We start from the raw sequence: 26,656 nt of genomic DNA, 5'->3' as shown, positions 1-26,656 counted from the left end.
GCATGCTCAGAGATGGGATCTGCAAGCAGAAAGGCTCCGGAGTTGTCTTCCATGAAGCAACATCAGGTCCATGTGAATGTAATTTTTACACTGTTGTGCGCTGTGGGTCTCATGGGTGAGTCACAGATGCTGCTTTTGTTTTGAACTTCTCTAGGGCTAAATCCTCCACTCTGGGAATTTTGCTGCTGACTTCACTACACTAGGATTACGGCTTTTAGGGTCTGCTGCTGAAATGATGCAAGTTATCTGTTCTTCCCAAGTCCCAGCTTGTAGAGGAAGTAGGATGCAAAATAACACTGAAGTTGCCTCATCTGCCCCTGTGGTATACTCAGTTTGGCTGGCTCTGAGGATCCTGGGGGCATATTTCACTGTCTTTAGGACTGCCCTGTGGTTTCTTTCCCAGTGCATTGGAGAGAGCTTATTTCTCTTTCCTTGGCACCTGCAGGTGATGGGAAGATGTCAAAGGATGGGAAGCCCTGCATCCCAGCTAAGACCACTAGCAAAACAGTGTTGTGAACAGCAGCCTCACTGGAGTCCCCTTGAGCTTGCAGCACTGCCAGGCTTGAAAGTCTTTGAGAGGAGGTGGGACTGGAGATAGGGACAGTTTTGCAGCGTACTCAAATTCATGTGGCAATGGCAAAGAGCTCTTGGGGACTGATTGGCATTCACTGCAGCAGGCAGCTGGGGTGGTTTGAGACTTGGCTGCTCAGAGCTGCCTGTCCCTGTGGTTGAGGGTACCAGCTTGATAACACAGGTAGCAGGAGCAAATGCATGTCTCCCTTTTCCATCACTGCCTCAAGCAAGGCACAGACCTCTGTTTATCAGTGTTCATGTCCTTTTGACCTACAGGTATTGAGTTAGTTGCAAGCCAGTTCACTGCCTGAGCAGATGCACCTGAATTTTGTAGCTACCGTAGAAATAAGTGTCAGCAAGATGTCAGAGAGGTTAGGCTCATTATTAGATCTCATTAATTCTGTGGAATACCCTGTAGAGAATATATTAATATTCTTATTCTATTGACATATATTAACATATATAATAGTTGTATAATTGTTACTAATAATTATGATAATAATAAGCTTCTTCTCATAGACAGTAGTCAAAATGGATATTCAGAAGCCCCCATAGGTACTCTTAAATCACAGCTGATGGACAGGAAGGTGGTGGTGTGTGTACAATGTGGTGAGAAGTGCATTTTCTGCCTGCTTCTGCCTGGGAAGAGTGTGAGCCTGGAGGCCAGATTTCACAGGTGCAATTGAATGTGTTTATCTGTGCTGGTTGGTTGGGTCAGGCAGTTTGGGTCAGGATGTTTCTATGCTTTTAGCTAGAAATTACTGTTCCCTACCCTGGCATTTGCTGCCATTCAGTAGAAGCACGGTAATTGGATGTGTGCATGCTCCTATGCCACTGCAGTGATGCAAAAGTAAAAGGACATTGTTTAAATCACCTTCAGCCTAAAGTGTCAGTTTGGAGAAGCCCATTCTTTGCCTTGCAGAAAGATCACAGTCAGGGATAGCTTCATCTGGAGGTGTCTGTCCTTTCTGAAAGCACTCTAACTCCAGGCTTTTCAGATTACTACCCTAGATGAGATAAAGCTCTTGGTTGTGTGTGTTATATTTGCCTATATAGTTGCTCCCCTATTAGTTATAACAGAAAACCAGAGAATGCCCTGATTTTTAGATCATTAAAAGAACTCTAAGACACATGGAGCTCAAAAGGTTCTGGATTAAAATGTGTTCTGCTGTTTTCTTAAATATACAACCTGCTAAAATCACATAGAGACCCACAGCAATTGCAATACAAGGCTTGGCTCAAAGGGTACAGCTCTTCTTGGTTTATTGGAAAATAATACCCTGTGGCATATCTGAAAGCCAGATACAGGGTGACAAACCAGCATGATTACGGCAAAGAAGTAATATTCAGGATTGTCCAAAGAAAGATTAACTTTTCAAGCCAACTTTTACTGATGCAAATTGTCAATCACTGTGTTGTAATGAAGAGTAGAAATAACTAAATATGAAATGCTGACTTGTAAAGGGGAGTCATCTAAAGTGCTTTGGGTTGCAAGAGTTCATGAAAATGGTTTTGAAATGTTCTGCTGCATTTACCTTACAGAGAGGCCAGTTCTGCCAGCGGGCAGGTGCTCTCGGCAGTGCATCATCCTGGAGATGTTTGGGGTGGAGCGTGTGTGCTAGAACATCCTGTCTGTCTTGCAGGGGTCAAAACTGGATTGTTCCCAGTGGTGCCTTTTTAAAAAAAATAAATAAATTTTAAAAAGGCTTTGTCCAGTGCAGGTGTAACTCCAGCTTGGTTTTCAGTCTCTTTTTTTTCTGGGCAGCAGTTCCAAATTACTACCTTCCCTGGCAGGGGGATGACTCTCTAAAATATTTCTTAGGGTTCCTGGTCTGTAGGATCAATGCAAGTTGTGTTCAGTGAACATCTCTTTCATTAAGTTTGTATTATACAATATAAAGGACATTTTTCTTCCTTCCTACCGTGATCCTGTTGCTCTGTGTTGTAGTTCCCTTGCACCCGGTGTCCAGTGTTACAGCTCCTGTTTCCTTTAGGAATTGCTCTTTCTGCTGCTTTGATTGTTATCCCTACCTGGTTTGGGTTTTTGTGGGGGTTTTGTGTTTGGGTTTTTTTTTCTTTTTTTTTAATAGCCCACATTAAAGTTGCGCATTCGTTGCAGCAACCATCTTGGGCTTGATTTTTATTTTGTGTTTTTGAAGCATCCAGTGCAGTTTTGCCTTGATCTTCAAGCAAGACCACCCCAAGCAAAATAATGCAGCCTGCAGTCCTTATCCTGCTAAAGCTTAGAGGTTCTGATTTCCCTGGGTTTTGCCAAGACCCTGCTGGGCTGGGTCCAAAAGGTGAATTCAGACACCACCCAGCTTCTCTAGAACTTTGCTTCCAGCTTCAATCCTTGCATCCTCTCCCCTTAGTCTAATTAAAACCCTCTGTAACAAATGCTGTGAAGCCAGCTGCCATGCTTTGGCAGGTAGCAAACGCAGGGCAGTGAAACCTCCAGCTAATCCATCCATGCTATGAAGTCATAAGAATCTTGTTAATTTTTAAAAAGCCCTTGATGCCCACTAATCCAAATCAATTTTCCTTTCTTTCATAAAGTCGTGCTTCCATTTAGGCTTCAGCTAAGAATTACAGCTAATTTGTTCGATTTTATAACAGTGTAATTGAAAAAGTGATTTTAATGTCCTGGCAACCATATTCCCTTTCTTTGGTTGTTAATGAAAGAATCCATTAAAGTTAAATGATTTGGGCACAGATTCAAATTGAATCGCCTGAATATTCTAGGGGAGTGTTTTTGACCATCTGCTGCTCTGTCATTGGCGTTTGTGTTGTAAATGGGACTGAGAAGGACTTCACAGGTCTTGTTTGAACCATTAAGCGTAAAATATCATTTTAATTTTCTGATCTCAGTGTAAATAGTGGAAATACTCAGGAGAGTTGGAACTGTTCTGGTCTGTGGTATCCTGTGCTCATAAATATTGCGGCTGAACTGTACTTCCACATCCTTTTCAGGGGATATCATGGCTATTTGTATTGATTACAGTATATCATTCAGTGCCGTGTTGTAAGTTCCTTTTAATGACAGGCAAGACAACTGGAAGTGGAGCCTATGAAGGGGAGAGTACACATGATGGAGAAGCGTTTCTCCCGCTGCCTTGAGTCACACTCATCGTTTCTGTCTGGTTGCAAATAGAGCAGTGCATCCTAGTGCAGGGTTGGTGAGTGTGAACAGAGACAACTAATAAATTAGAGCAGCTGTTGTCATCGACTTACTTCCTTGCATCTTGTCATGGTGGGTGATTTAGGGCTGTTGGGCCAAGCTGACATTTGGAAGCACAGGCCTTGTATATTCAAGCAAGGGCAGAGACAAAGGGCTCGCGTCCTCCTTTCCCTGTAACGTGCTCTTCCTTTTTCCTTTGGTGCCAAGCTTTCTTGCTGTCCTCAGTGACACACGGCATGGCTGACCTGCTGGGAAGCAAAATGGACAATGAACCGTGCCATGAAATCCACTGGGGATGGCTATGGCTCTCATTGGGTTTGAGCCTGTGCCTTGGAGGTGGATGAGTCTTTGGGTGCTCCATTGAAGCTGGAAGCATGTCCATCTTGTTAAGGATAGCTCAAGCAGCCATCCCCACATTGCGATCTCAGGCTGCTTATCGCAGGGTTAATATTTACCCACTCAGCCAGGGTGGTTCTCCATCCCTGTTACAACAGCCTGGCAATGGGGGAGGTGGGGAAGGGTGGGAATTATACATCTGTCTTTCTTTGGAAATTACAAAGCGTAGCCCAAGTTTCTGGAGGCCTTTAAAATGAGGGAGATACAGGTTATGCTCTGTCAGTTTGCTCCAGAGCTGTACGCTGCATTTTGTATATAAAAGTTTCAGTTCCAGAGGCTAAAGGATTGTCTGGTAGAGAGGATGGGATTTATTTGGTGGAAAGTTTGGCTGCTAGTTTCAAACCTGCAGTGGGGACACTGTTGATTCCTCTTTGCACTGACTTTTCCCAAGGTTTGAAATTGGGCATGATGCGTGGTTTTTTTTTTTTTTTTTTTTTCCCCTCCTTCTCTGTAATGGGGTGAGGAATTGACAGATGAAATATTCACTGTTGGAGCTGAATGTATTTCAATTTAATGTGTTTGCATTTGTACCTTTGGAATATACAAAGCCACTAACAGAGGGGAAAAGAGCTACAAAATATACTTAAGAATTTTAACTATAGCTCACAGGTGAAAGGTCTTCGTGTATTTTATTTGGTAATTTTAGTTTCTGGTTAACTGACTGGTCTCAAGAGGCATGATACTGAAGCTTGTATCATATTGCATACTTTTAGCTTTCTCAGGCGTGGAGAGATGAAAGTATATCCTAAAAATATGCTAAACTTAAATAGTTCAAGTGCAAAAATAGGTAACGTTGTAACAGGAGATCTTGTTTCAGACTCCCCCTGTGTTGTTTGCAGATCAAACATGTATATGATGCATGAAATAAAATCAGGAACTTTTGCATCTAACAAAAGCAAAATGACTGTGTTTCCTTTCCAACAGCAGTGAAAAATGCAGGAAGTAGTTATGTGTTTAAATGTTGTCTGCGAAATCATGCAAATCTAAGCCAGTCATTCTAGCATGTTGTGGTCCTTTAAAATGGCAAATATCAGGCTTATTCAGCTTGGACTGCTGCTCAGCAGCGAAATTATAGTTACTGTGGCAAATGGGTCTTCAAATGTTAACACCAGCAGGTAACAAAAATAGCATTTAATAACTTTCATTAGAGTTAGTGTTTCTAGGGCTTTGGGGCTTTGCTCTTTCAAATAATTTACATAATTTGCAGGTACAAGCTGCTGTGCCAGACTGTCCATCTGATTCTCTCTCTGATCAGAGCATATTAATGCACTTGTTTGATGGTCTGTTACCAATAATTACCTTGGATTGCATTAGGAGCATTTCCAACATTGCAGCTGGTCTGTATTTTTCACTAAGTGTATTTCAGGGCCCAATTACAGGACTCTGATGTGTTATTGTTCCAGTGCGCTTGTTTCAAGCTTGTAATTTTAATATGTCTCTACACTGTAAATTTATGAATGCAAAACCCAAGGCTCTGTCCTGAGTTCCCTGTGCATCCCATGCTTGCAGCAGCTTCTGCAGAGATAATTTCAGCTGTTTCTTATTGTTTTTTTAAGAAGGGAAAGATGACAGCTAGGAGACGGAGGCTTCCTCAGAGATGTTTATAGAGCAAAGCCTGAAGTTTGGTGTGCTGTGTGCTTGGCATGGAGCAGGTGGGAAAGGGACAGAAACAGCTCAGCCCTGCTTGGGTCGGGCAGTGTAGGGGATTGTGAATAGGTTTTCAGCAATTTTAGTGTTGAAGTCACTTTGGCACTTTAAATAAGCATCCCTCAATGCAAGGAAGGCTAGTGCTGATATTACTGTACACAGGGACAGTTGTCCCTGTTCTGCTCTCAGTAGTGCGAGACACCCTGGGGAGAAGAGCTGAAAAAGACCTAGATTAACAAGTCTAGATTTTAGCCTCCTCTAGACTTCAGCTGCTGTTTCAGAAGCCTTTCTGGGGTCAGAGAGGAGAAAGTACAAAGGCTTAACCTTCATGAAAGACTCAAGCACTTTACTATTATGATTACCGTTGACAATTCAACACGAATAAATTATTACTGCTATTGATTTGTTTCATCTTTCTAGACCATTTGTTTGCAGGGGATACATGGGAGTAACAGACACCTCAATGAAACTGAACTCAATCTCAAGAGCTGTTTTTGTGTTTATCCCTATCTGCTAGGCATCATCTGTAGATAGAGATAAGATGTTTGGGTAAACCTGATGCTTCTACAGAAGCAGGAGAGCGTTTAGTCCTTCCTAGGAATCAGTTGATACTTTACTGGATTGGAGTCTGCAGGGTTATGTGAGCCATGGGTTGGTGGCTCCAGTGGTCTTGGGTGGATGAAATGAGCAGCTGCAGTTGGCTTTAGCGTTAGGAGCATCAGAATTGTCTTTAAAAATACTTAGATGGGGACCTTTTCAGCTGTTTTATTTCCTTGATGCCTGGTGTGTTATATTTATACACAAAGATATTCATTTACCCAGGGCTTTGGCAGCCTTTGCTTTTATCTTAGAGAGTCTAGTCATTAACCTATTTACCTTAATTACAGCTTTAGATAATATCAAGCTTTTCAGGTATGGCCTATAAAGAGTGATGCGGCTTTGCATGTGTTTTAGTGTTTCTTTCATGCCATCCTTTCTGCTCTCTTGCTTTTAACTCGGGGTTTGAACAGAACAAAGGCAAGAGGTTCTTGCCCAGCATCGTTTGTCAGGGAGAGTTGCATTTGGAACATGCTACAACAAATCGATAAATTATGATTAATTTAACTTTGCAATGGAGGGGCTTTGTATACATGTGAAAATATAATAATGGACCACTATGAAGTGGGTGGGTTGGATCAATGTTCTGAAGCCACAAAGCCTCGTAAAGATTTGTTAGATGCAAAGATCTTTATAATTAAGTAAAGTAGAGCTGGACGAAGAGGGTATTTTTGTGCATACTCCCTCCACTGATCTTGTTGCAATAACTGGGCTCCCTTTTGGGCTCCCTTTTGACCTTCGCAGGGATGCACAGCTCACCTGCTTGGACAGATGCAGTTGATAGGGCTCAAGTATGTTTGCTCTCATGTGACACTGTGCTCAGAAGGGTGTTTGGACCATGACAGTCTTAAAGCTTTAGAGCAATGGATGTCATCCTGAGAGGATATTACAAAGTATTTCTGTCTAAATAGCAGTTCTAGAGCTGTCTGTAGCTGTTGAGACTGGCCTAGGCTATGGGATGGTCAAGCCTGTGCTCAGCAGCCAGCTGCAGGGCATTTCCACTGGACTGGACTGTGCATGGATGGAGCTGAGCTTGCCCTGCCAGTGCTCATCCTGAGTCCTGATGTGTACCAGGACCTGAGGGGCACTACTGTGCTCCCCAGCCCAAGCTGGGGAGTGACCATGACACTGCACACTCCTCCCCTGCAGCTGGGTCTGTGCAGGGTGTGAGGGGATCACTCCTGGCTTGGCCTTCTACCCTACCCCTTAACGCGGGATGGTGTGATGGTCTCTGAGTGCAGTCTCTTGCTGCACGTGGTGCCGGTCTGGCACCCAGCTGCTCATGAAAGGCTGGGATCTGCTTAGTGACGGGGGATGATCTGAGAGTCCCTTGCTGCCAGCTGGGTAAATATTCCTGCAGCAGTGGGAGATGCTGCATTATTAAATAAACCACCTAGCTTGCTTATATGCAGAATTAGGATAAGGCCTGCTTCCCACCGGCAAGTGCTGCTCAGTACTGAAGCTGCTCTGCTGTGCGTGGATATCAAGTGTTAATAAAATGGTCTTTCCAGCAGCACTGGAGATAGTTTTAGGAGCCTTCTGTTCCAGAGAGGCTAAATGGAGGCTGAAGGTGTAACTTTCTTATTCTTAGCTTGTTTGCATTGCCATTACAAGGTGGAAAGTTCCAGTAACATCTGGTAACTGGGCAGGGAATGTAGGGATCTTGACCCCTCCATTTCATGGGCCTTGTTATGGTTCAGTGGAGGAATGTTTCTGTTTTATTGTGTCATGGGGAGGCTGAAGGCCTGATGCACAAGGGCATTTAGGTGCCCAGCTCCTCTTTCAGCCTCCTGTTCTGTAGAGACCATGGGAGTCAGGTGCTCCAACCCCAGAGCTCCTCTGGTTCTGCTTTCAGTGCCAATGTTGCTGAGCATCCAGAATGCAGACTTCGTCAGAGACCTCCATCCAGATTTCTTTCTGGGTCACCACTTGCCAAGTGCAGTTGACCTAAAAATAGGCTGAGACCAAGCTATTGACTTTTAATTGTCAACGCATAAAGTTTCCAAGAAGAAAGAGGGCTTTGTGTTGCTTTAATGGGGACACACTGAAGTATAGTCGCTCTTTGAATTAGACAATGGGAATGTAAAGATTTTCTACAGCTCTAAGAGCATCTGAAGAGCATCAGCAGAAGGTTACATTGAGCAGAACAATGGCACAGTAGTTGGCTTGCTGAGAGGTAGGAAAACCCTTTGGAAGTAGTAACTCCACTTTTCTTCAGTGCTGTTCACTCCCGATTAAATGAGATTAATTGTGCTGTTGAGTTCCACAAGTTCAGCATCCAAAATAAATACATAAATTAAGACAGGCGACAGTGCAGAGGCTGAACTGCAGTTTGAATTCCTTCCACCTCCTGTGGGATGTGCAGAGGAGAGAGGAGCCCTTTCCTCTTACCGCCTGATATCCCACAGAACACACACAAAGACCGAGCGCTCTGCTCGCCTCGCCTGAGCCGCTTTCCTTGCTTTCGGGAAGGTTTTCTTTGGCTGGAGCTCTGCAAGGTGCACAAGCCAGTTCCAAAGTGCCAGATGTGTGTGGAATAGGAAACGTGTTGGCCAGGCTCCAGGCTGTGGGACCTGCAGCGCAACAGCGGCTGCCCAGGAAAATCTCTGGCTGCCAAGAACTAGAAGTGATGTCAGCTCTGGAAGTGTGTCAGATTAGAAACCCTTGTACTTTGCTCTCTGTGAAGTATTAATCTCCCAAGGCCTGTGCTGTAATGGGTCCTGTCTGGCTCGGCGCAACTTTATTTGTTTTGTGCTGGAAGTGTCTGAGGGTTTTTGCGTGAAGACACTGGAAGCTGTCAGTGGTTTAGCTGCTTTGGGTTGGGTCCTGTTCTTGAGTTGATCCTGGGGCCTCTCTCAGCTGTGCTAAAGATGGGCCTCCCCTGCCTTGAAGTGAAGGTCTATACCTTGTAATTGCCAGGCTGTGTGTTTGTAGGAATGGGCTGGGGTTTTTAGGAATGATCGTACCTTGGGATCTTGCATGTGCCTAAACGTCTTTGAATTCCCCCAGCTGGATCAGTTTGTTGAAGAGAAGATAGTACCTCTCCCCCAAATACTAACTTTCTGTCTGCTCTTGGGACAGCCCCTTTGGGTGGTGGGTTGGTTGCTGACAAGATTGTGGCTGTGATGGGAAGCTGTTGGAGCTGTCCTCACGCCAGCCAGTGAAGAGCATGAGCTGTGCTGCATAACTGGGATGGGTTTATCTGGTGAGTTTATGGCAGTGCTGCGTTTGCAGCTGGGGCATACGCTGGCTGTCTGAACCAGCATGACAGCGCTGTGTGTCCTCATGGTGATGTGCCGTTTGGGTGCTGGCAGTAAGCTTACTCATGGACCTTACTCAGGGATTGTGGATCAGCTGATGATTGCAGCTGTGCTAGCCGCTGTACAAAAAAAAAAGCAGCATAGATACACCAGTGCACAGAAAGGCATCCCTTTTGGTTTATGCCTGTATGTTTTGTTTCTAAAGTAATTACTAAAACACAACTCCTCCTCCTGTGAACAAAGCCATTTGTCTCCTGTTGAACAGTAACCTTTTATTTGCTCGTGCTGTGTAACAGAGCTCAAGGACATGTTTACTGCTGATAGCCAAAATTTCACCAGAACAACCATCTCCCTTGTCTAGGTCTTTCCTCCTTGATTTAAGTGGTTAAATCCCAGGGAAGGGAAATAACCCTATGTACAAGGAGACAAGTGGGGTTTTGTGCTGTTCTCAGCCATGCAGTGCAAGCTCCCAACAGATCTGTGGGCTTGGAGTATTGTGTGTCTTGGATGTGAAAATACTGCTCTGAGCGTCTTGCCTCTGATCAAGTAATTGCATTGTCAGGAATCTGTCAGACCTCACTCTACTGCTAGCTCACACTTCACCTGGTTATTTATGGTTTTAAAATTACAAAACCAAGAGAATTTATTCTTTTTCTTTTTTGCTCAGTGGTAAGTTGGCTATTCCTGCCTCCGTTTGATGTCGGGGAGAGGAGATGATAGGAGGGGTTTTTGGCTGTACCTTCTGATGCATGGTTTCGGAAGGGAGATGTTGGCTGGTTTAACGTGGATTTTCAGACGTCTGCTTTGGATCTGGAATCAAGCCTGCTGCTGGCTCCCATGGAGGGCAAAGGACAGCTTTGTGCCTTGAAGATTTTACCACCTTTGTGCATCTGAAACGCCCTGTTTTTATGCTACTCAACAGGAGACTTTTTAATTTACCTCACTGGGCCTGGACACTGGAGGTGGATGGCTGGCTGATGGAAGCGAGGAAATAGATGGGAGAAAAAAAACATTTTTCTCCTGGGCTGTTTTTGTGTGTAATGTAGCCTAGGGGATAGCAACATGGGAGAGAGTAAAAAAAAACCCTGCAGAGCCTGGGTCAGAAAATATAATTTTCACGGGAACAAAATGCTTTTAACTTGCTGCATCAAAGACCCTCCCATTTGGGGCATGCTCTACGTTTGAATACATCTGCATTCCCACAGAACTCTGTGTACGTGAACGCACATGCATGTTGTATATATCTACATGTAAGTGTGTATTTGGACGTACATTTATAATCTCAAAGCTGCTACTGTCCGCCTTGGAATAGCTCAGCAGTTTGCTGGGCTTAGTGGAATTTAGTATGAACTCTGCTGGTTACCTCCAACTGGCTGGGCACAGACTGCACTGTTCTTCTCTCCTCACAACTCACAACTCTGCTTTTGGCCCCTTTTCCCCCAGAGAAGTATTTTGAGATGTTCTCAGTTGTGTTGGGTCATTTCTGTGTAGTCAGTAGACGGCGGGGTTTGTGTGCTGTGATGTAAAACCCTGCTTTGAATGTATATGTGATGTTGCCCACCGTAGGGCAGCGCTGTACAGGGTTCCCTGGCCTCAATTTAGAGATCCATGAGCTGAAAACTTCCAGTTCTGCTGGACTTTGATGCATGAAACTACATCCAGGAGGAGCCAAAGGCAAAAAGCTCTCCAGCTCCAAAGCACAGATCTGTAGCCGAAACACCTGCCTTGAACTGATGCGTGGAAAGACCTTCTGGCTTCTGACTTGGAAGCCCACCTCTGTGTTATTATTGATGTCCATTGGAGTAGTTGTATTTGCTGTATGAGGCAGGTGGCTGTTCTGGGTAGTCTTCACTACATTCGTTACAGCATTACCTCCAGCAGGTAAGAGGGTGAAGGCGAGCAGGAGGCTGTGTGAGTGTGTGGCTGTATATTTAAGCAGGGTTGTATCCATTTCTTTCACTATACGAAGAAGAATGGAGGTTGGAAATAGTCAGCAGCTTCTGTAAGCACTTAACATTCCTGGTTTCATTTGTCTTTGATCTCAGTTGGAGTAATTTTACTCTCTTCTGATCCTTTCCCTTGAAGGGTCTTTTATCTCATTGTCAGGCTTGCTAATTTCGTGCAGTGTTTTGAACCTCCTATGTTTCCAGAGCCTGGAAGGTATTTTTTCCTTAATCAGGGAGTGTTTATACAGTTCTTTGAACATCTTAGGACAAGACTCATAGTGGGGCTTTTTCCAATGTCCGGGTCCTGGGTCCTGCTGCTCCAACCTCTGTGTGTGCAAATGGCCTGTCCCCAAAAACCTGCAGTATTTTGGGGCCAAAAGGGCAGGAAGGAGGGCTGGATGATTTGGGGCAGGTCAGAGCAGCCTAGTGTCGGTTGGGGGCTTCATTTGCCCAGCTGGAAGCCTTCCCAGGCTGTGTTAAGTGACAGACAGTGATGGGTGGTCACATGTGTTTAACCTTGTCATGGTCTTCTGCCAAGTGCTCAGTTTGAACCCTGAGGGTTCTGAGTACATTTGGGTTTTTATGTGGCTTCTTGGTCTAGAAACATTTTTGGTGCTCCTGGAGCAAAGGGCAGTGGTTTGAGTGTGGTCAAGAGCTCTCACCATCGTGTGGAGCCTGCATTGCTTGGCGATGCAGTAGACGCTTGCAAGTAGAAACATACTGATACCATGGAGGTTGGTTGCTTGTAAATGGTTTCTGCTGTTACTGCGTGGATTATGTGGTTGGAACAGGTTTCCAGGAAAGGAGTGACTATTGCTCATTAAAGATGTTGTGCAATCGTGTTTATTGGTGTGAAGGCATGAAAGAAGGCAATCTCCTCCTGTCAATAGTCAGTGAGATGGCATTGTCATCACCAGCTCAGCAAGTGCAGCAAATATTGATGATAGGAACAGACCACTCTGGCTGCTACTGGAGGATCCTTTGCTCCTGGTGTTAGTATGTTCCTTGGTGAGTGTGCTCCTGGGCTGTGGCAGAACAGTTGCCTGTGAGGTCCAGGCTTCAAATGCATTTCCCTTCAATGGTTGTTTCTCTTCTCTTGGTATAGCAGAGAGAGACCTGAGCCAGGCTGTTGGGTTTGGTGTGGGTGAGCTCTGCAGTCCAGCGCTGAGTTTTGTAACTGGCTCTTTTTTCTCTAACATACCAACCAGAAGCTTGGATCCAGGTAGGTTTTGACTTTGGGGAAAAGAGCTGGGTGATAGTTAGGGATATAGAAACATCATCACATCTTTTTAAAAAACAGATGCTGCTTCTGCTGTGATGCAAAGTATGGAACTGTCTGTTCTTACTCCACTGCAAACAGGTTGAGTTGATTTTTAAGGGACTGAAGTTTGAGAGGCTGATAATTGCTTCTTACGGACCTGTGCTGGTGTGGGAATCAGCACTGCAGATCTCTGCTCTATTCCTGTCTGCCGGAGCCAGCCAGCTGTCCCCTCACGCTTCACCTTTTGAAGAGGAGGAGTATTTTCAGCAAAATGCCATTTTAATTGTTGTCTGAAGAAAATTGAAAATAGGACAGATATACGGGCTGTTTCCCCAAGTGATGTACAGGAGGGCCTGGCATGGAGCAGGAGCCCATGGAGAAAATGAAGGCAGGAGGACATCCCGTGTTTGTGGTGGCAGGGTGCAGGTGGGATGCCCAGCACGCAGAGCCAGCTGATTCCACGTGGCTGTGCCCACCCAGCCCTGCTGCATTACAGGAGAGTTTGTGTTGGAGGAGGGTAAGAGTAGGCACAGGCAACATTGGTGCCCATAATGCTGGTGCTGCACAAGAGCTGTCCGAGATGCGTTGATGTGTCGCTGCTGGCAGTGATGTGTAAAGGAGGAGCTGAGGGGGAAGATGCAGAGAGAAAGCTGGAGCCGTTGGCTAACGGGTCTGACTTGTGACCTGAGTTAATTCCTTGTCTCCTCAGTCTCTACTTGGGCTTCTAAAGACAACAAATTTAAGGAAAGGCAAAGGATTAAGACTTTAGCCAACAAAGTTTCAACATCTTTTGAAATAAGCTCTGCATCACATGCCTCAGCCTTTGCCTTAGCAGCCCTACCTCCCTGGAGGTGGTGTATACACACAGGCTGACTAAGCCCCATGTGATATGCTGCCAGGAGCAGCTACTTCAGGGAGATCCCTTTAGAGAAGTGTCTGGGTTGCTGCTCCTCCATGGATGGGGGTTCTCACAACAGTGATGTGGCTCTGAGTGTGCCTCCTGTCCTTAGCTCAGCTGAGTTTTCCCCAGCCTCAAACTGTTCACCTTCTGTGTTTGGCCATGTCACCTTCTGCACATGTATTTGGTGGTAATTTGATCTGTGCTTAACTTCTCCCTATTTCATACAGTTTTTTTTGTACCGGCTGTCTTGGATAGAAGTCTTCCAGTGGCAGTGTCTTTCCAGAGCATTTGGGGCAGCCTTTCAGCTTCGTGTTCCCCTACTTCTAGCCTCCTGTGGAGCCAGTGAGTGAGTTTTGTAGCTTGCTCAAATGACTAATCTTCCCTAGGAGACACGAACAGGCAGAATTGCCCTTACAGGAGGGCATTTGCTGGAAGTCCCTGTGTAGTGACATTCCTCAGCTTGTTCCTTGGCCTGAAGGGGGCTGGGCAGCAAGGAACCTGCCAGGGCTGTGCTGGCTGACAAATCCAGGAATTACATTGCGGTGTGTGCACGTTGGGAGCACGATGATGTCTGCTGCTTCTTGCTGTGCCCTCTTCCTGCAGAGTGTGAGTTAGCAGCACAGTGGAAGCATCTGTGTGGGAAGACCCTAAATCCAGGGACTGGCAGGCAGCTCCGTGTTGGTGGTAGCTGCCCCTTTGTCATGGGGTACAGTGCCTGGCTTTTGTGCTGGCTGCATAGCATGGTGTGAGATGGGCATCTCTGCATCCTGCTGGTGTTTGGCTTTGGGGGCTGGGAGATTGTCCCCTGGATGTCCTAGTGAAGATGATGGTGCTTGGGGCAGGGTCTGTTCTGTCCTGTAATGATGGCAATCAACATGCAGCAGATGGGTAAGATTCTTGTGTAGCCTCCTCATCACTGAAGGGACATAGCTGGCCAACATCAGGTTCTTGGTGGTCATTCTGCAAACCAGCAATGATGGCAAACCTGACAAGTTCCCATCCCCATGGGCTTGGGTGGGCACTGAATCAGCCCCGCATGTGGGCAGGATTAGGCCCTTCCTTTCAGGGGCACCTGCAGTTTCCGGCACATGCCTTGAAATAATTCCATCTCCCTGCATGTGTAATTTTGCGTGTCATTGCCCCTAATTGCATGCTTAACACACACTCTTTTAAAATGTAGCCCTTTTATCAGCAGTAGGTAGTAGTGGGTTTAATAGGGTGTTTGAATTCCTATAAAATTAATCTGTAGCCTTCTGCGATAGGAGACGGGCAGGGAGCCATGTGGTTCATATCCAGTGTTGATAAACTTGTTATAGAGGCAGGAAACATTTCTGATTGGAGCAGTGACAAAATAATTTGGAGTGGAGCCATAAAAAGAGTGGATGGTAGTGGTTCGAGCACAGCAGAGATTGAAATTGCTGGTGTGTGGAAGCAGTGCTGCCAGCTAACATTGACTTAGTGTCTCTGGAGAACTCTAACAGCAAATGCATTTTATTAATGGCAATATTCTTTTAGGAAATGCTGAGCCTTGTTTCAGAGGTGGAGCTCTCCTACAAGTACATGGGTTGGAAATCAGCCAGACCAAGACCTCTTCAGCTTAGCTTGCTGCTGGTCACTGCTCTGGTGTCCAGCTGCAGCAGACAGATTGCCTAAGGGCATGTTCTGGGTACTGGCCACTTGCAGCTGGAATATCCTATTCTAGTGGGGAAAATCCGTCCATCCATTCCCATTCTGGATTCACCTATATGGGATAAAACTCTCAGAGACAGCAGGTGGCATTTTTAGCTGTTCTTTTGTTGTCTTTCCTTTGAAATGAGTTTCCCAGTACATGAACATCAGTGGGAGATGCTGTCTTTCAGGATTCCCAGCTGGGCTTGAGCTCTTACTGCCAGTTCCCCCTGAGGGGGAACTGCTCTAACCAAGTTGTGATTATTGGCATTGGGATGCCAAGCTGGGCTTGAATACCTTTGCTTGCACTTAGTTGTCTTGTGGAGGTTGATCAGCCTTCGAGCAGGCTCTGGTATGCAGGCAGGTGAGGGGGACCCCTCGCCTGTCATGGGCAGCCATGGCAGGTTGGGGCCCTTGCTGCATCTTCTGTGCTTGTCGTGACTTCACCTTCTTCCAGTTGTTGTTCTCTGCTTGAATCCAGCATGGAAAAAGTAAGTGTGGACAGAAGGGTTGGCTGCTGGGTACAGTGCGGGGTGGTAGAAATGGTGCAGGTTGTGCAGCCCTAGGGATGTGTGATGGAGAATGCAGTGCACAAGTGTTGTGGGAGGTGCTGGTCACCTAACAGGGCTGAATTTCACCTGTTTCAGTGAATTTCACCACACTCATGGAGAACCGTGCTTCCTTCGCTGTGTAAAGCTGGGATGTGATTAAACCGAGGAAAGCAACCCCCGCTGCAATGCTGTCTTTTCTTTGCAGGGAGGCTGTTGGAAGGGGATTCTCTGGAGCTGAGCTGTAGTGCTGGTCCTGCAAAGGTGATACTGGAGCCAAACCAAGTCGTGGTTTTGGACTGTAACCTGGCCCCTGTTGAGCAGGTGATCAATATCACGTGGAAGAAGAATGGGTTTCCATTAGTGGAGCAGGAACATCTCCATGTGCTTCCAAATGGATCACTCTTCATCTCATCCCAGGCTGTGGCAAAGGACAGTAAATATCCGGAGAGGGCTGGTGCTGAGGGTAATTACTCCTGCGTGTCTCACAGCTCCTTAGGGGCTGTCACCAGTCAAACGGCTGCAGTCAGATTTTCAAGTAAGTGTTGGGGTTTTTTGTTTTGTTGATTTTCTTTTTTTCCCTTCCTGGTGTTTATACAGACCATCTGCCTCCCAGAGAGTTTGAGATGAAGTGTCTATGAAGTGAAATTCTATTAATGATGTGTAAGTGGGATTTGGGATAGTTCACAAATAAGCAGTGGTGTCTTTCTGTTATCCCACTGTTAACATCCTGTGTAACTCTCCCAGGTAAGTGCCATCAGCCATGAATTAAAAACAGGACCCTCCTCACTCTCCAAAACACAGTGCTTGTTTTTGCAGAGAACTTGACGCTTCAGAGCCCTAAGTGCAGCACCCTCTGCCTGGGGAGGTGGCTGTGGGGGTCTGGCTATGACAGCTCTGGCTCTCCTGGCCAAGACTATTATGGGCTTGTTGCCCCAGTGACATAGATAAGGAGCACTGCCCTGAATCTGTGAGCACTGACTGAAGCTAAGGGGCTGGGTGATGAGGAAGTGGTTGGGCAGAAGCAGCCATCGCCTTTCTTCTGCATGAGTCACCTCTGGATGGTGTGTGCAGGAATGCACCTGCATTACTTGCGTGGGGACAGCTGGAAGGACTGGCTGTGTTTGGGACAGGGCCACTTGCATTGGTGTGCTATGTGCTCCCAGTTTGGCTGTGCTGAGCTCTTTATCCCATCCACACCTCAGAGATGGCAGTGGGTGGCCTGCAATTCTGTCCAGATCAGGATCTGCCCTGAGTGAAGAGTGTGGATACACTGAGTTAATCGCCAAGAGACAGTCAGATGGATGTGGGTGGTCACCTGAGGGGCAAAAAGCACTGGAAACAAGCCAGGCTGTACTTGGGTGGTCCAAGTTTCCCTTTGGCCCTGCTCTCAGTGGCTTGCTTAGATCTTAACAGGCTTCTAGGAGCACCTAGTACACTCCCTGTTTGGAACATCTGGTGACACTGACAGCTTTACTGTGTCTGAATACGGCCTTATGAAAATGACAAAGACTGTGAACATAGCTGGGAACTGATGCACCAAGGGAGGCCTTGGGATCTTTCATCTTCTGTGCTGTGAGGCCATGATGGACAGGATGTTGGATGTCTCCCCTTCTGACGGCTTTTGTTTGTGAAAGCTTAGCTCTGCCTTTAGCATGGTGAGTAGCGGAAGAGCAGGAGCTTAATCTTTGGCAAAGCGACTTATCTGATGAGAGCCCAGGCTGGTGACTTTAGTAAGCAGGAGTGTTGAGGCTCTCTGTGTGCCTGGTGGAGCCGAGGGAGGTACCAGAGTCCTAGTGGGGACAGATGCACTGAATTTCAGTTCCGAAACATGCTCTCTTAAAGCACAGTGCTGCTGATTTTAGGTGTGGGAGGAAAACAGGTAAGCCAAAACAGTTTTACAATGCTTTGGTGCCAGTGAGCATGTCCTAGCACAGAAGGATGTGTCCAGCACCCTGCTTTTCAACTGCATTATGCAGCGGGAGAGCAGTGTGCTCGGGGCTTCTGGATGAGGAAATCTTTGTGCATCAGCATGGTCTGAAATGCCTACAATGAGATCCTCCCCTCCCACAGAGACCAAACTAGACTGTGGCATTGGACTTGTGCTCCCAGGAAGCCTTCTACCATCATCTCTTTCCGTGTCTGACAAATCTTGCCAGGCCCCCATGGCTAGGCAGGACCCAGAGCTCCTGGCCCCATGGCTGCCTCTCTTCCCCTCTTTTCTCTGATGCACGTTACTGGGCTGTTCTTGTCCTTGACTTTCTAATGGCGCATTTGAGTGGTGTTGGCAATGTCAGAACTGCAAAAGGGGGAGTTTCACCTGAAATGGGCAGGCAGAGCAGGGTAACCTTTTCTGAAATCTTTTTGCTAATCTGAAAGTTCCCCTCCTGCAGTCCCAGTTCTTGGTGCTGGGCCTGAAGAGCTGGGTGCAATGCAAATGAGGAACTGATCAAATACTTTCCAGCCTGTCCTGCTGTGACAGGGTGGTCTGGTCTCGTAAGGACTTGGAAAAACTCTTCTGTAAGGAACTGAGAGCAAGTTCAACTGGGGAGCTGCAGGGAGGAGGTCATAGCCCTGAGCAGAGAGGATGGTAGCGCCAGGAATGTGCTCTAGGTCTTATGCACTGGATTTGGCTGTGCACATCAGCTCAGCTGCCTCCAGGTCACCATTGGTCTCTTCTGGGTTCCCTGGTGAACAGTCAGCACAGTTTGGGGAGGAGCACGGAGGGGACTTGGGGAGTTCGATGCTGAGCAAGGAATGTTGAGACCAGGGCAGAGCCAAGCAGCTATAGCTCCCTCAGTAGCTGGTGAATGCAGTAGGTGCTGCTGTCTTTGCTCAGGTGTTTCCAACAGGCAGAATATACCCCATCTCAGCGTGGTGGAAGTCTCTGAACTCCAGGGGAAACTCTAGACAATGAAGAGCAGTATGGAGGCTCGGACAGATGGCTGTCTACATGACAAAGAATCTGCGGCTCCACTTGGTGTCAGGACTGTCTTGTGAGGTGGATATCTCTTTATAATGGAAGAGATGAAAGAAAGGGCTCTTCAGGCTGTTTTTCCTTTCGATCTCTGAAAATGATGCTCCAAGATCTGAACCACTGACTCTTTGCACAGTGTTCAAATAATATTCCTTTGTATTCAGGAATGGCTCCTGGTGCTATTTTAAGTGTGTGAGTGCCAATAAATGATTCCTTGACCTACCAAACAGGTGAGGTTAGAAAATAATGCAAATACAGTAACATTTCTCTCTAGTACAGTGACTTATGTAAATAGAATCATAGAATCATTTAGGTTGGAAGAGACCTTCAAGATCATCGAGTCCAACCATCTTCCATGCCCACTAAACCATGTTCTGGAGTGCCTTGTCTACGTGCTTTTTGAATACCTCCAGGGATGGTGACTCAACCAATTCCCTGGGCAGCCTATTCCAATGTCTGACAACCCTCTCAGTAAAGAAATTTTTCCTAATGTCCAACCTAAACCTCCCTTGCTGCAACTTAAGGCCATTTCCTCTTGTCCTATCTCCAGCCACCTGACAGAAGAGACCAGCACCCACCTCACTACAACCCCCTTTCAGGTAGTTGTAGAGAGCGGTAAGGTCTCCCCTCAGCCTCCTTTTCTTCAGGCTAAACAGCCCCAGCTCCCTCAGCTGCTCCTCATAAGACTTGTGCTCCAGGCCCCTCACCAACTTGGTTGCCCTTCACTGGACACATTCCAGCACCTCCATGTCTTTCCTGTAGTGAGGGGCCCAAAACTGAACACAGTACTCAAGGTGTGGCCTCACCAGTGCCGAGTACAGGGGAACAATCACCTCCCTGCTCCTGCTGGCCACACTGTTTCTGATACAGGCCAGGATGCTGTTGGTCTTCTTGGTCACCTGGGCACACTGCTGGCTCATATTCAGCTGGCTGTTGACCAGCACCCCCAGGTCTTTCTCTGCCAGGCAGCTTTCCAGCCACTCTTCCCCAAGCCCGTAGCGCTGCATGGGGTCACTGTGACTGAAGTGCAGGACCAGGCACTTGGCCTTGTTGAACCTCATACAATTGGCTTCGGCCCATCGATCCAGCCTGTCCAGATCTCTCTGTAGAGCCTTCCTACCCTCAAGCAGATCGACCCTTCCCCCCAACTTGGTGTCGTCTGCAAACTTGCTGAGGGTGCACTCGATCCCCTCGTCCAGATCATTGATAAAGATATTAAACAGAATCAGCCCCAACACTGAGCCCTGGGGAACACCACTTGTGATCCGCCGCCAACTGGATTTAACTCCATTCAGCACAACCCTCTGGGCTCGTCCATCCAGCCTGTTTTTCACCCAGCGAAGAGTACACTTGTCTAAGCCATGAGACACCAGCTTCTCAAGGCATATGCCATGAGAGACAGTGTCAAAGGCCTTGCTGAAGTTGAGGTAGATAACATCCACAGCCTTTCCCTCATGCGCTAGGAGGGACACCTGGTCATAGAAGGAGATCAGGTTGGTCAAGCAGGACCTGCCTTTTGTAAACCCATGCTGACTGGGCCTGATCCCCTGTTTGTCCTGGACATGCCATGTGAGTGCTCTCAAGATGAACTGTTCCATAATCTTCCCTGGTACCGAGGTCAGGCTGACAGGCCCGTAGTTCCCCAGATCCTCCCTCCGACCCTTCTTGTAAATGGGTGTCACATTGGCAAGCCTCCAGTCATCTGGGACCTCCCCTGTTGACCAGGATAACCGATAGATGATGGAGAGTGGCTTGGCAAATGCCTCTGCCAGTTCCCTCAGTACTCTTGGATGGATCCCATCTGGTCCTATAGATTTGTGAGTGTCCAGATGGCGTAGTAGGTCACTAACTATTTCCTTCTGAATTAAGGGGGGTATATTCTGCGCTTCATCCTCGCCTTCCAGCTCAGGCGGCAGAGTACGCTGAGGATAACTGGTCTCCCTGTTAAAGACTGAGGCAAAGAAGGCATTAAGTACCTCAGCCTTTTCCTCAACTCTTGTGGTAACATTCCCTTCTGTATCCATTAAAGGACAGATATTCTCCTTGGGTTTCTTTTTACTATTAACATATTTGTAAAAACATTTTTCTGTTGTCCCTTACAACAAATGTTGATGAATGCAGCTGCACAGCACACCATCAGGGCCGAGGTGCTTTTGCACTTGCTCAGAGCTGTGGTAGGTGAAGATGCAGAGCGGATGTCCTAACACCCACTTTATTCTGTGATGTATTTAGCCTCTGGTACCCCAGGCAGGGTGGTCCAGGTTTGGCCAAGCGTGTGTGTTAGTCTGTGAGCACTGTGCTGTAGAAACCAGCATTCCTGATGGCAGGTGAAGCTTTTGCCAGATCGGGGGAAAATCTTTGACCTTTGCAACGTGTCCTCCTTTTCTGCTCAGAAAACGTTTAGCATGCAGCACGCACAGGTTGCTGGTCACCCATCCCTCCTGCTTCCTCCATTCAGTGATTTGTAGTGCCAGATAAATACCTGGTTCCAGTATTTCATTAAGCAAAGGGACCCCTGAGGGCTGGGAAGATGGAATCAGGGACCCTGCATGCAGATATTGTCTGGGGAGGTGGGAGACCTGGAGTATAAAAGGTGTCATTAATCTGGGAGGATTTATTTGGCTGTTCCCCCCCCAGTCCCAGCCACCCTGAATTAGGATATATTCCCTTCTAGGGGTGACTTGCATTGAGGTTTGCACCATGCCTCTTGCCCAGTGGCAATGGTTTGTGCATCTGTTACGGACCTGGATTTATTGTTTGGTGTCTCACGAGTGAGAACAGCGGAGACATCTCAAAAACAGGAGACTGACTTAAATTGCCCTTCCCTCCCCCTGGATTTTTCTAGAGGAGCGTACATAGGTGACACATCTCTCCATCCTGTTCTGGGTTTCTCCCAGAAACAGGGAATTTCAGGTGAACTCTCTCCTTGTGCATACTCATATGTCTCCTTTTATTACCATCTGCACAGGGAAAGTGCTGCTTCTGTGGCACACGCATGCACCTGACATGACATACTCATTTCTGAATGGAGAGCAGTGAGGGAATTGATTAATGAAATGCATCTCTCCCTTCGATTTGTTTTGTGGGTTTGGCAGAAGCACTTGCTACATTAGCATTCAGCTGGTGCAAATGAGGATTGTAAAGGCCTGTTTTTTTTCCCCCGCCACTGAATACAGTAGTCTATCCAAAGCTGTTTATGTGTAGATGGAGTTATTCTTCGTTCTGATTGCCCTGGGCACTGCTGATCAGTACGGGGCAATAGAAGAAAACCTGTTCAGCAGGTGGGATATGTTATCCCTGCCATCAGCTTGTGCTTCTGACCCACAGTGTGTTTCCTTTCCCGGGCTGGGGATCCATCCATGGTCAGCCATCCACATCTCGTGGCAGTGGTGGCTGTAGCAAATGAGGAGGAGTGAGTCTATGATGGCTCTTGGTGTGACTGTGCCTGTTAACAGCTGCTCAGGCTGATGAATTAGATTTGCAGGTTTCTCTGAGCCCTGCGTGCTCCCACGTGGAATACCAGGGGCGTTATTTTAGTTGTGGGAAGGTGTAGCTATCTACCTGTTAATAACTACATTTGTGAAAATTTGTTAAAGCTGTTAATTTAGCTTAAACATTTTGTGCGAGGGAGGTTCTAGAAAATTACAGTAATTGTGACTGTCAGATGAAGAGGTTTGCTGTGCCTGGAGGGAATGGGCCTATGTTGTGTGGCTGCTGGCAGTGAGTGCAGGAGAGGTTTGGGATGTTACTGCACCTGGAGGTACAGGCCACAGCAGGAATCAATGCACACGGGCTTTTGTGATCCGCTCTCCACAAGGAGAGTGTATCTTCTTTGCGACGCACAGTGTGTCTGGGATTTGAGTAAAGGCAGACTGGGATTCACTCTTATTTTAAGGATTTATTTTATGGATTTTATGCTATTTATTTGGTGGATTAGGTGCACAGGTGAGTGAAGGCCAGTGACTGTATGCAGAGCCAGGCTGGGCATAAAACCTCCAGCAGATGAATGCACAGGCCCTGAACCATCCACAGATGTGACTTTCAGACGCTGTTTTGAGTAGGTGGGGAACTGGCATCTGTGAAGAGACAGGAGCAAGCCCTGTATGGATTAGCTGGGCAGCACAGGACCTGTGCTGCCATATGGCCCTGCAGACCAAGAGCTGTTCTGGCTCTGCCTCTGCTGTGCTGTGGGGCCATGGCAAATCGCTTCCATGACTTGCCGTGCGTGTTTCCCTTCCACCCCCAGGCCTGTGCAGAGGTGAGCCGTTCAGAGACAGGTCATCTGGGTGGCGTATGTGATCTCAGTGGGGGCTGAAGTTGCCCCCATCTTAGAAATACCTACTAATAATTGTAAAAGATACAAAGGAGACGAGCACCCTGAGAGTCTGGGGGCAAAGCGCTGTGGGAGAGAGCAGCAAGCCCATTTCAGAAGGCTGAATTCCTTGCATAGACTGCATTTTCTGCCTGGGGTGTAGTGTTGCTGGCTGGCAGTCTTTCCAGGCTCATGGCCTCCTGCACTGATCAGGCTGCTGGGAGAGGGGGAGGGTGCTGTGTTTCACCATACTGCAGTCACCCCTGGGCTTTGGGCTAAAAGCCTTGGCACACACGGCTTGGCTCCAGCTGGGTTTAACATGTCAGCAGGGAGGGAGCTGCGTGCTCCATTCCTGAAGCCACAGAGCCTGGAGCTTTGGCATGTTGCTGAGGACAGTTTGCTGTAATGCTCTTCACCTTCTCACCTGCAGTAGGTAATTTTTACTGAGGTAATCAGTGTAACAGGGCTGGGAGGTGTTTTGTGGTTCAGGATGGCTTTGCAAGCTAAACCCTAGCTAAGGAGTTGAAAATAATGTCGAGTATGTATCTGTCATCTTTGTTTCCCTTTTACCCTCAAGCATCTTCTTTCCCTGCCTGCCTACGTGAAAACCTCTCACTTTGCAGCACTATTGCAGTAGTCCCTTCCATCAGAACATGTTTCTGGGAGGAGAACAGCCCCTCCTAAGGATCCCTCTGGCCCTAGGGTGAGCAGTGTGTTGGAGCCTGTCTTGTGCTCGCTGTGACCCGCATGCACGTCTGTGCAGTGCGTCAGAGTAGTAGGACCTGCTTTCCAGTCCTCTCCTTCCGCAGCAGGCTTGCCTTGCTCTGGCTGGTTATCTTCTTTCCTCCCAGCGCCAGCTGTTTGCAGCACAGCTCTGAGCCTAGATTGGGTCGCCCTGTAGTTGCTGGACATGTTCTGCCTTCTCCGTTCTACCTGGTACCCCTTGGGATGACAGAGGAAGAACACAAGGAATCACAGCATGCTGTGGTCTTGGCCCCAAGCTGATGCAGAGGATGCCTGTGGAGCAGCAATGAGCCTGACCAGCAAGTCTGTCTGTGTCTGAGCCTTGCCAGTGCTGAGATCCAGGGTTCTTGTTCAGTCCTGCATCAGAGAAATCTTTTCACCATTCTTATCTTATTTTGGTGTTGCTTACTGTGCACAAAAGATCCCTGCTCATGTTCCCTGTCCTCTCCTTCACTGGGGAGGCTGCAGGCTGCTTCTTTCAGAGTTTGCAGAGGTGATTTTTTTCAGGCTGTCCTCAGTGATCCCCACTATCCCTATCCTGATCCTGTAAAGGAATATGACAGAGCTGCTCAGCCTCTGAATCACACCCCAAGAGTTATCATGAGAAGACACTAGAAGACACTAAAAGACACTAAATGGTTTGCTCTGCATTGCCACGGTTGAGCCTCCGGCACCCACCGAGCTCTCAGCCTTTGCTGGCTCTGCCGGGGAGCTGTGACTCTGCTTGGGAACCCTGGCTGTTTCTGCATGCCGCCCGGAGCAAGAGGGACGCTGCGCTCCCTAATCAGGGTCGCTGTTTAGTCACGGTCTTCCACATCCTAATGAGAAATCTGTCATGGGTGCATTTCTTGGCTCTTTGCTTTTGAAGAGCCATTCCGGAGCCCAGCACAGCAGGCAGATGGGGCTGGATGGAGGTGAATGGCAGGATCTGGTTCTCAGCAGGGAATTTCAAGCTTGCAGACACGGGTCTGGCAGGTAGGAATAGCCAGCAGCCCCTTGCTTTGGGACAGGTTATTGTCTGGGCAACCCTGGGGAGACCAGGAGGCACTGTCACCTTTTGTATGCCTTTGCACTTCATGCCAAAATGTGCAGAGTTAAGCCTGGCTCGCTAAACATTCTGCATCTCTTACCAAACTGTGCAAAATATACATGCATGTAGCCGTGAGGGAGAGCAAAGAGAGTGCGGAGATGCCAGCTGGGATTTACGGAGCCTTTTCACCGCTGTTGGTGACAGTGGCGTTGCTGTTCATGCACACCATGTGTTACTTAGGTTCTCCAGTCTCTGGAGACTGGTCTAAAGCTGCTGTAAACTTTGGGGCCTTACCGTATCAGCTTAAATGATGCCACATCATAATGAACAGGTGACCTGACATGAAGTGGAGGGAACAGAGGTGCCTACAGATTTCATCTTTTTAGAAGGATTCCTGCCTCCCATCATGACCTTTCTGGGTACATGACCCTTCATAGCCTCGCATTTACACTTGTAGGATGAAAAGAGAATAACAGGAGAGAGCATTAAGGGTATCTGCTGCCAGGAGAATGTTGTTTTGATGGTGCCATCCTGAACGTGCGCTGGCATTTGATGGATTTTCTTTTAAACTCTTGGGTTCAGCAAGTTTTATTAACATGAGCTTAAAAGATCTTGTAATCCATAGAAATTACTCTGTTAAACTGGTCTGCAGTGTATATTTGAAAATACTGAAGCACTTGGCTGAATTGGGGCCTTACATATTAATGTATTTTTCAAATTTTTCCAGGAAAACTTTTTTCATTGCCATTTGTATTGAACTGAAAAACTAGACTTGGTGGACAGCTGGTGGGAGAATTCAGTCTGTAGCTGCTGCGGAGAGCAATGAGTTGCTTTAAACATGTGATAACTATTTAAATTAAAGAAAACCACTAATGACAGCTGAGAATAGGCCAAGGTTAAAATGGGTCACATAAAAGCATTTAATTTTCAAAACTGTACATACTTTCTCAAGCTAACACTGCAATAAAGTGTGTGTGTATGTATGTTTGAGTGTGTGTGTGTGTGATGCAAAGGCAACTTCAGTTTCGGAGTCCTATAAAATCCAAAGCAATGATCGATGTTCTTGGGAAGCGGTGGTGGCACAAGCACATAATTGTGTTGGAGGACCAGAAGGTCACTTGGGGTCCTTATAAGCACAGCGCTGTGCTTGACCTAGCAGTCAAGCCTGTTTTCTGGCTGAAATTTATGTTTATTGTGCCATGTTCAGGATTTCTGGCACTTGTGTTATAGCATTGCTGGATGAATTCGTACGGCAGGGTGGGTTTAACAGCAAAGGCTGTTTAACAGAGACTTATTGAAAGCAGAAGCCAGTTCTTCTGGTGGAGAAGAATACAAGCTTTCTGCCCCCATCAAGGAGCCTGCATGCATATTCAAAAGTCCACCGTGTGACTGAGATGCCTTCGGGTTATACTATTGATAGGACATCTGGTGACAGCCCCAGGGGGAGGATTTCTGTTCCACTGAAGTCAGTGGGGTTTTGCTGTGTGCATGGAAGGGGCGGAAGATGAGGCAGCTGCATATGAACGATGGGAAGGGTGCGGTCCAAGAGCAATCATAAATATTAGTGCTTTGTCTGTGAAGCAAGTTCAGCCTCTCTAGTATAGAAAGAAGCGTATAG

The 26,656-nt window shown here is 47.1% G+C and overlaps 1 protein-coding gene across 3 annotated transcripts in view; it reads left to right on the top strand.

Moving 5' to 3' along the window:
• IGDCC4 (immunoglobulin superfamily DCC subclass member 4) overlaps nucleotides 1-26,656 on the top strand; it is a 102,282-nt gene that overhangs the window by 18,644 nt on the left and 56,982 nt on the right. For all 3 annotated transcript variants that reach the window (XR_003923463.2, XM_030014934.2, XM_030014935.2), the window contains exon 2: nucleotides 16,184-16,513. Coding sequence is in view for 2 of the 3 variants with exons in the window: in XM_030014934.2 (XP_029870794.1) it covers nucleotides 16,184-16,513 (330 nt within the window). In the remaining variant the exon portion in view is untranslated. The remainder of the gene's footprint in view (nucleotides 1-16,183; nucleotides 16,514-26,656) is intronic.

The sequence above is a fragment of the Aquila chrysaetos genome, chromosome 5 (genome assembly GCF_900496995.4).
Source record: "Aquila chrysaetos chrysaetos chromosome 5, bAquChr1.4, whole genome shotgun sequence".
Classification (NCBI taxonomy): Eukaryota; Metazoa; Chordata; class Aves; order Accipitriformes; family Accipitridae; genus Aquila; species Aquila chrysaetos.
The sequence above is the reverse complement of the archived record's forward strand: the minus strand, read 5'-3'. Positions and strand labels throughout refer to the sequence as shown.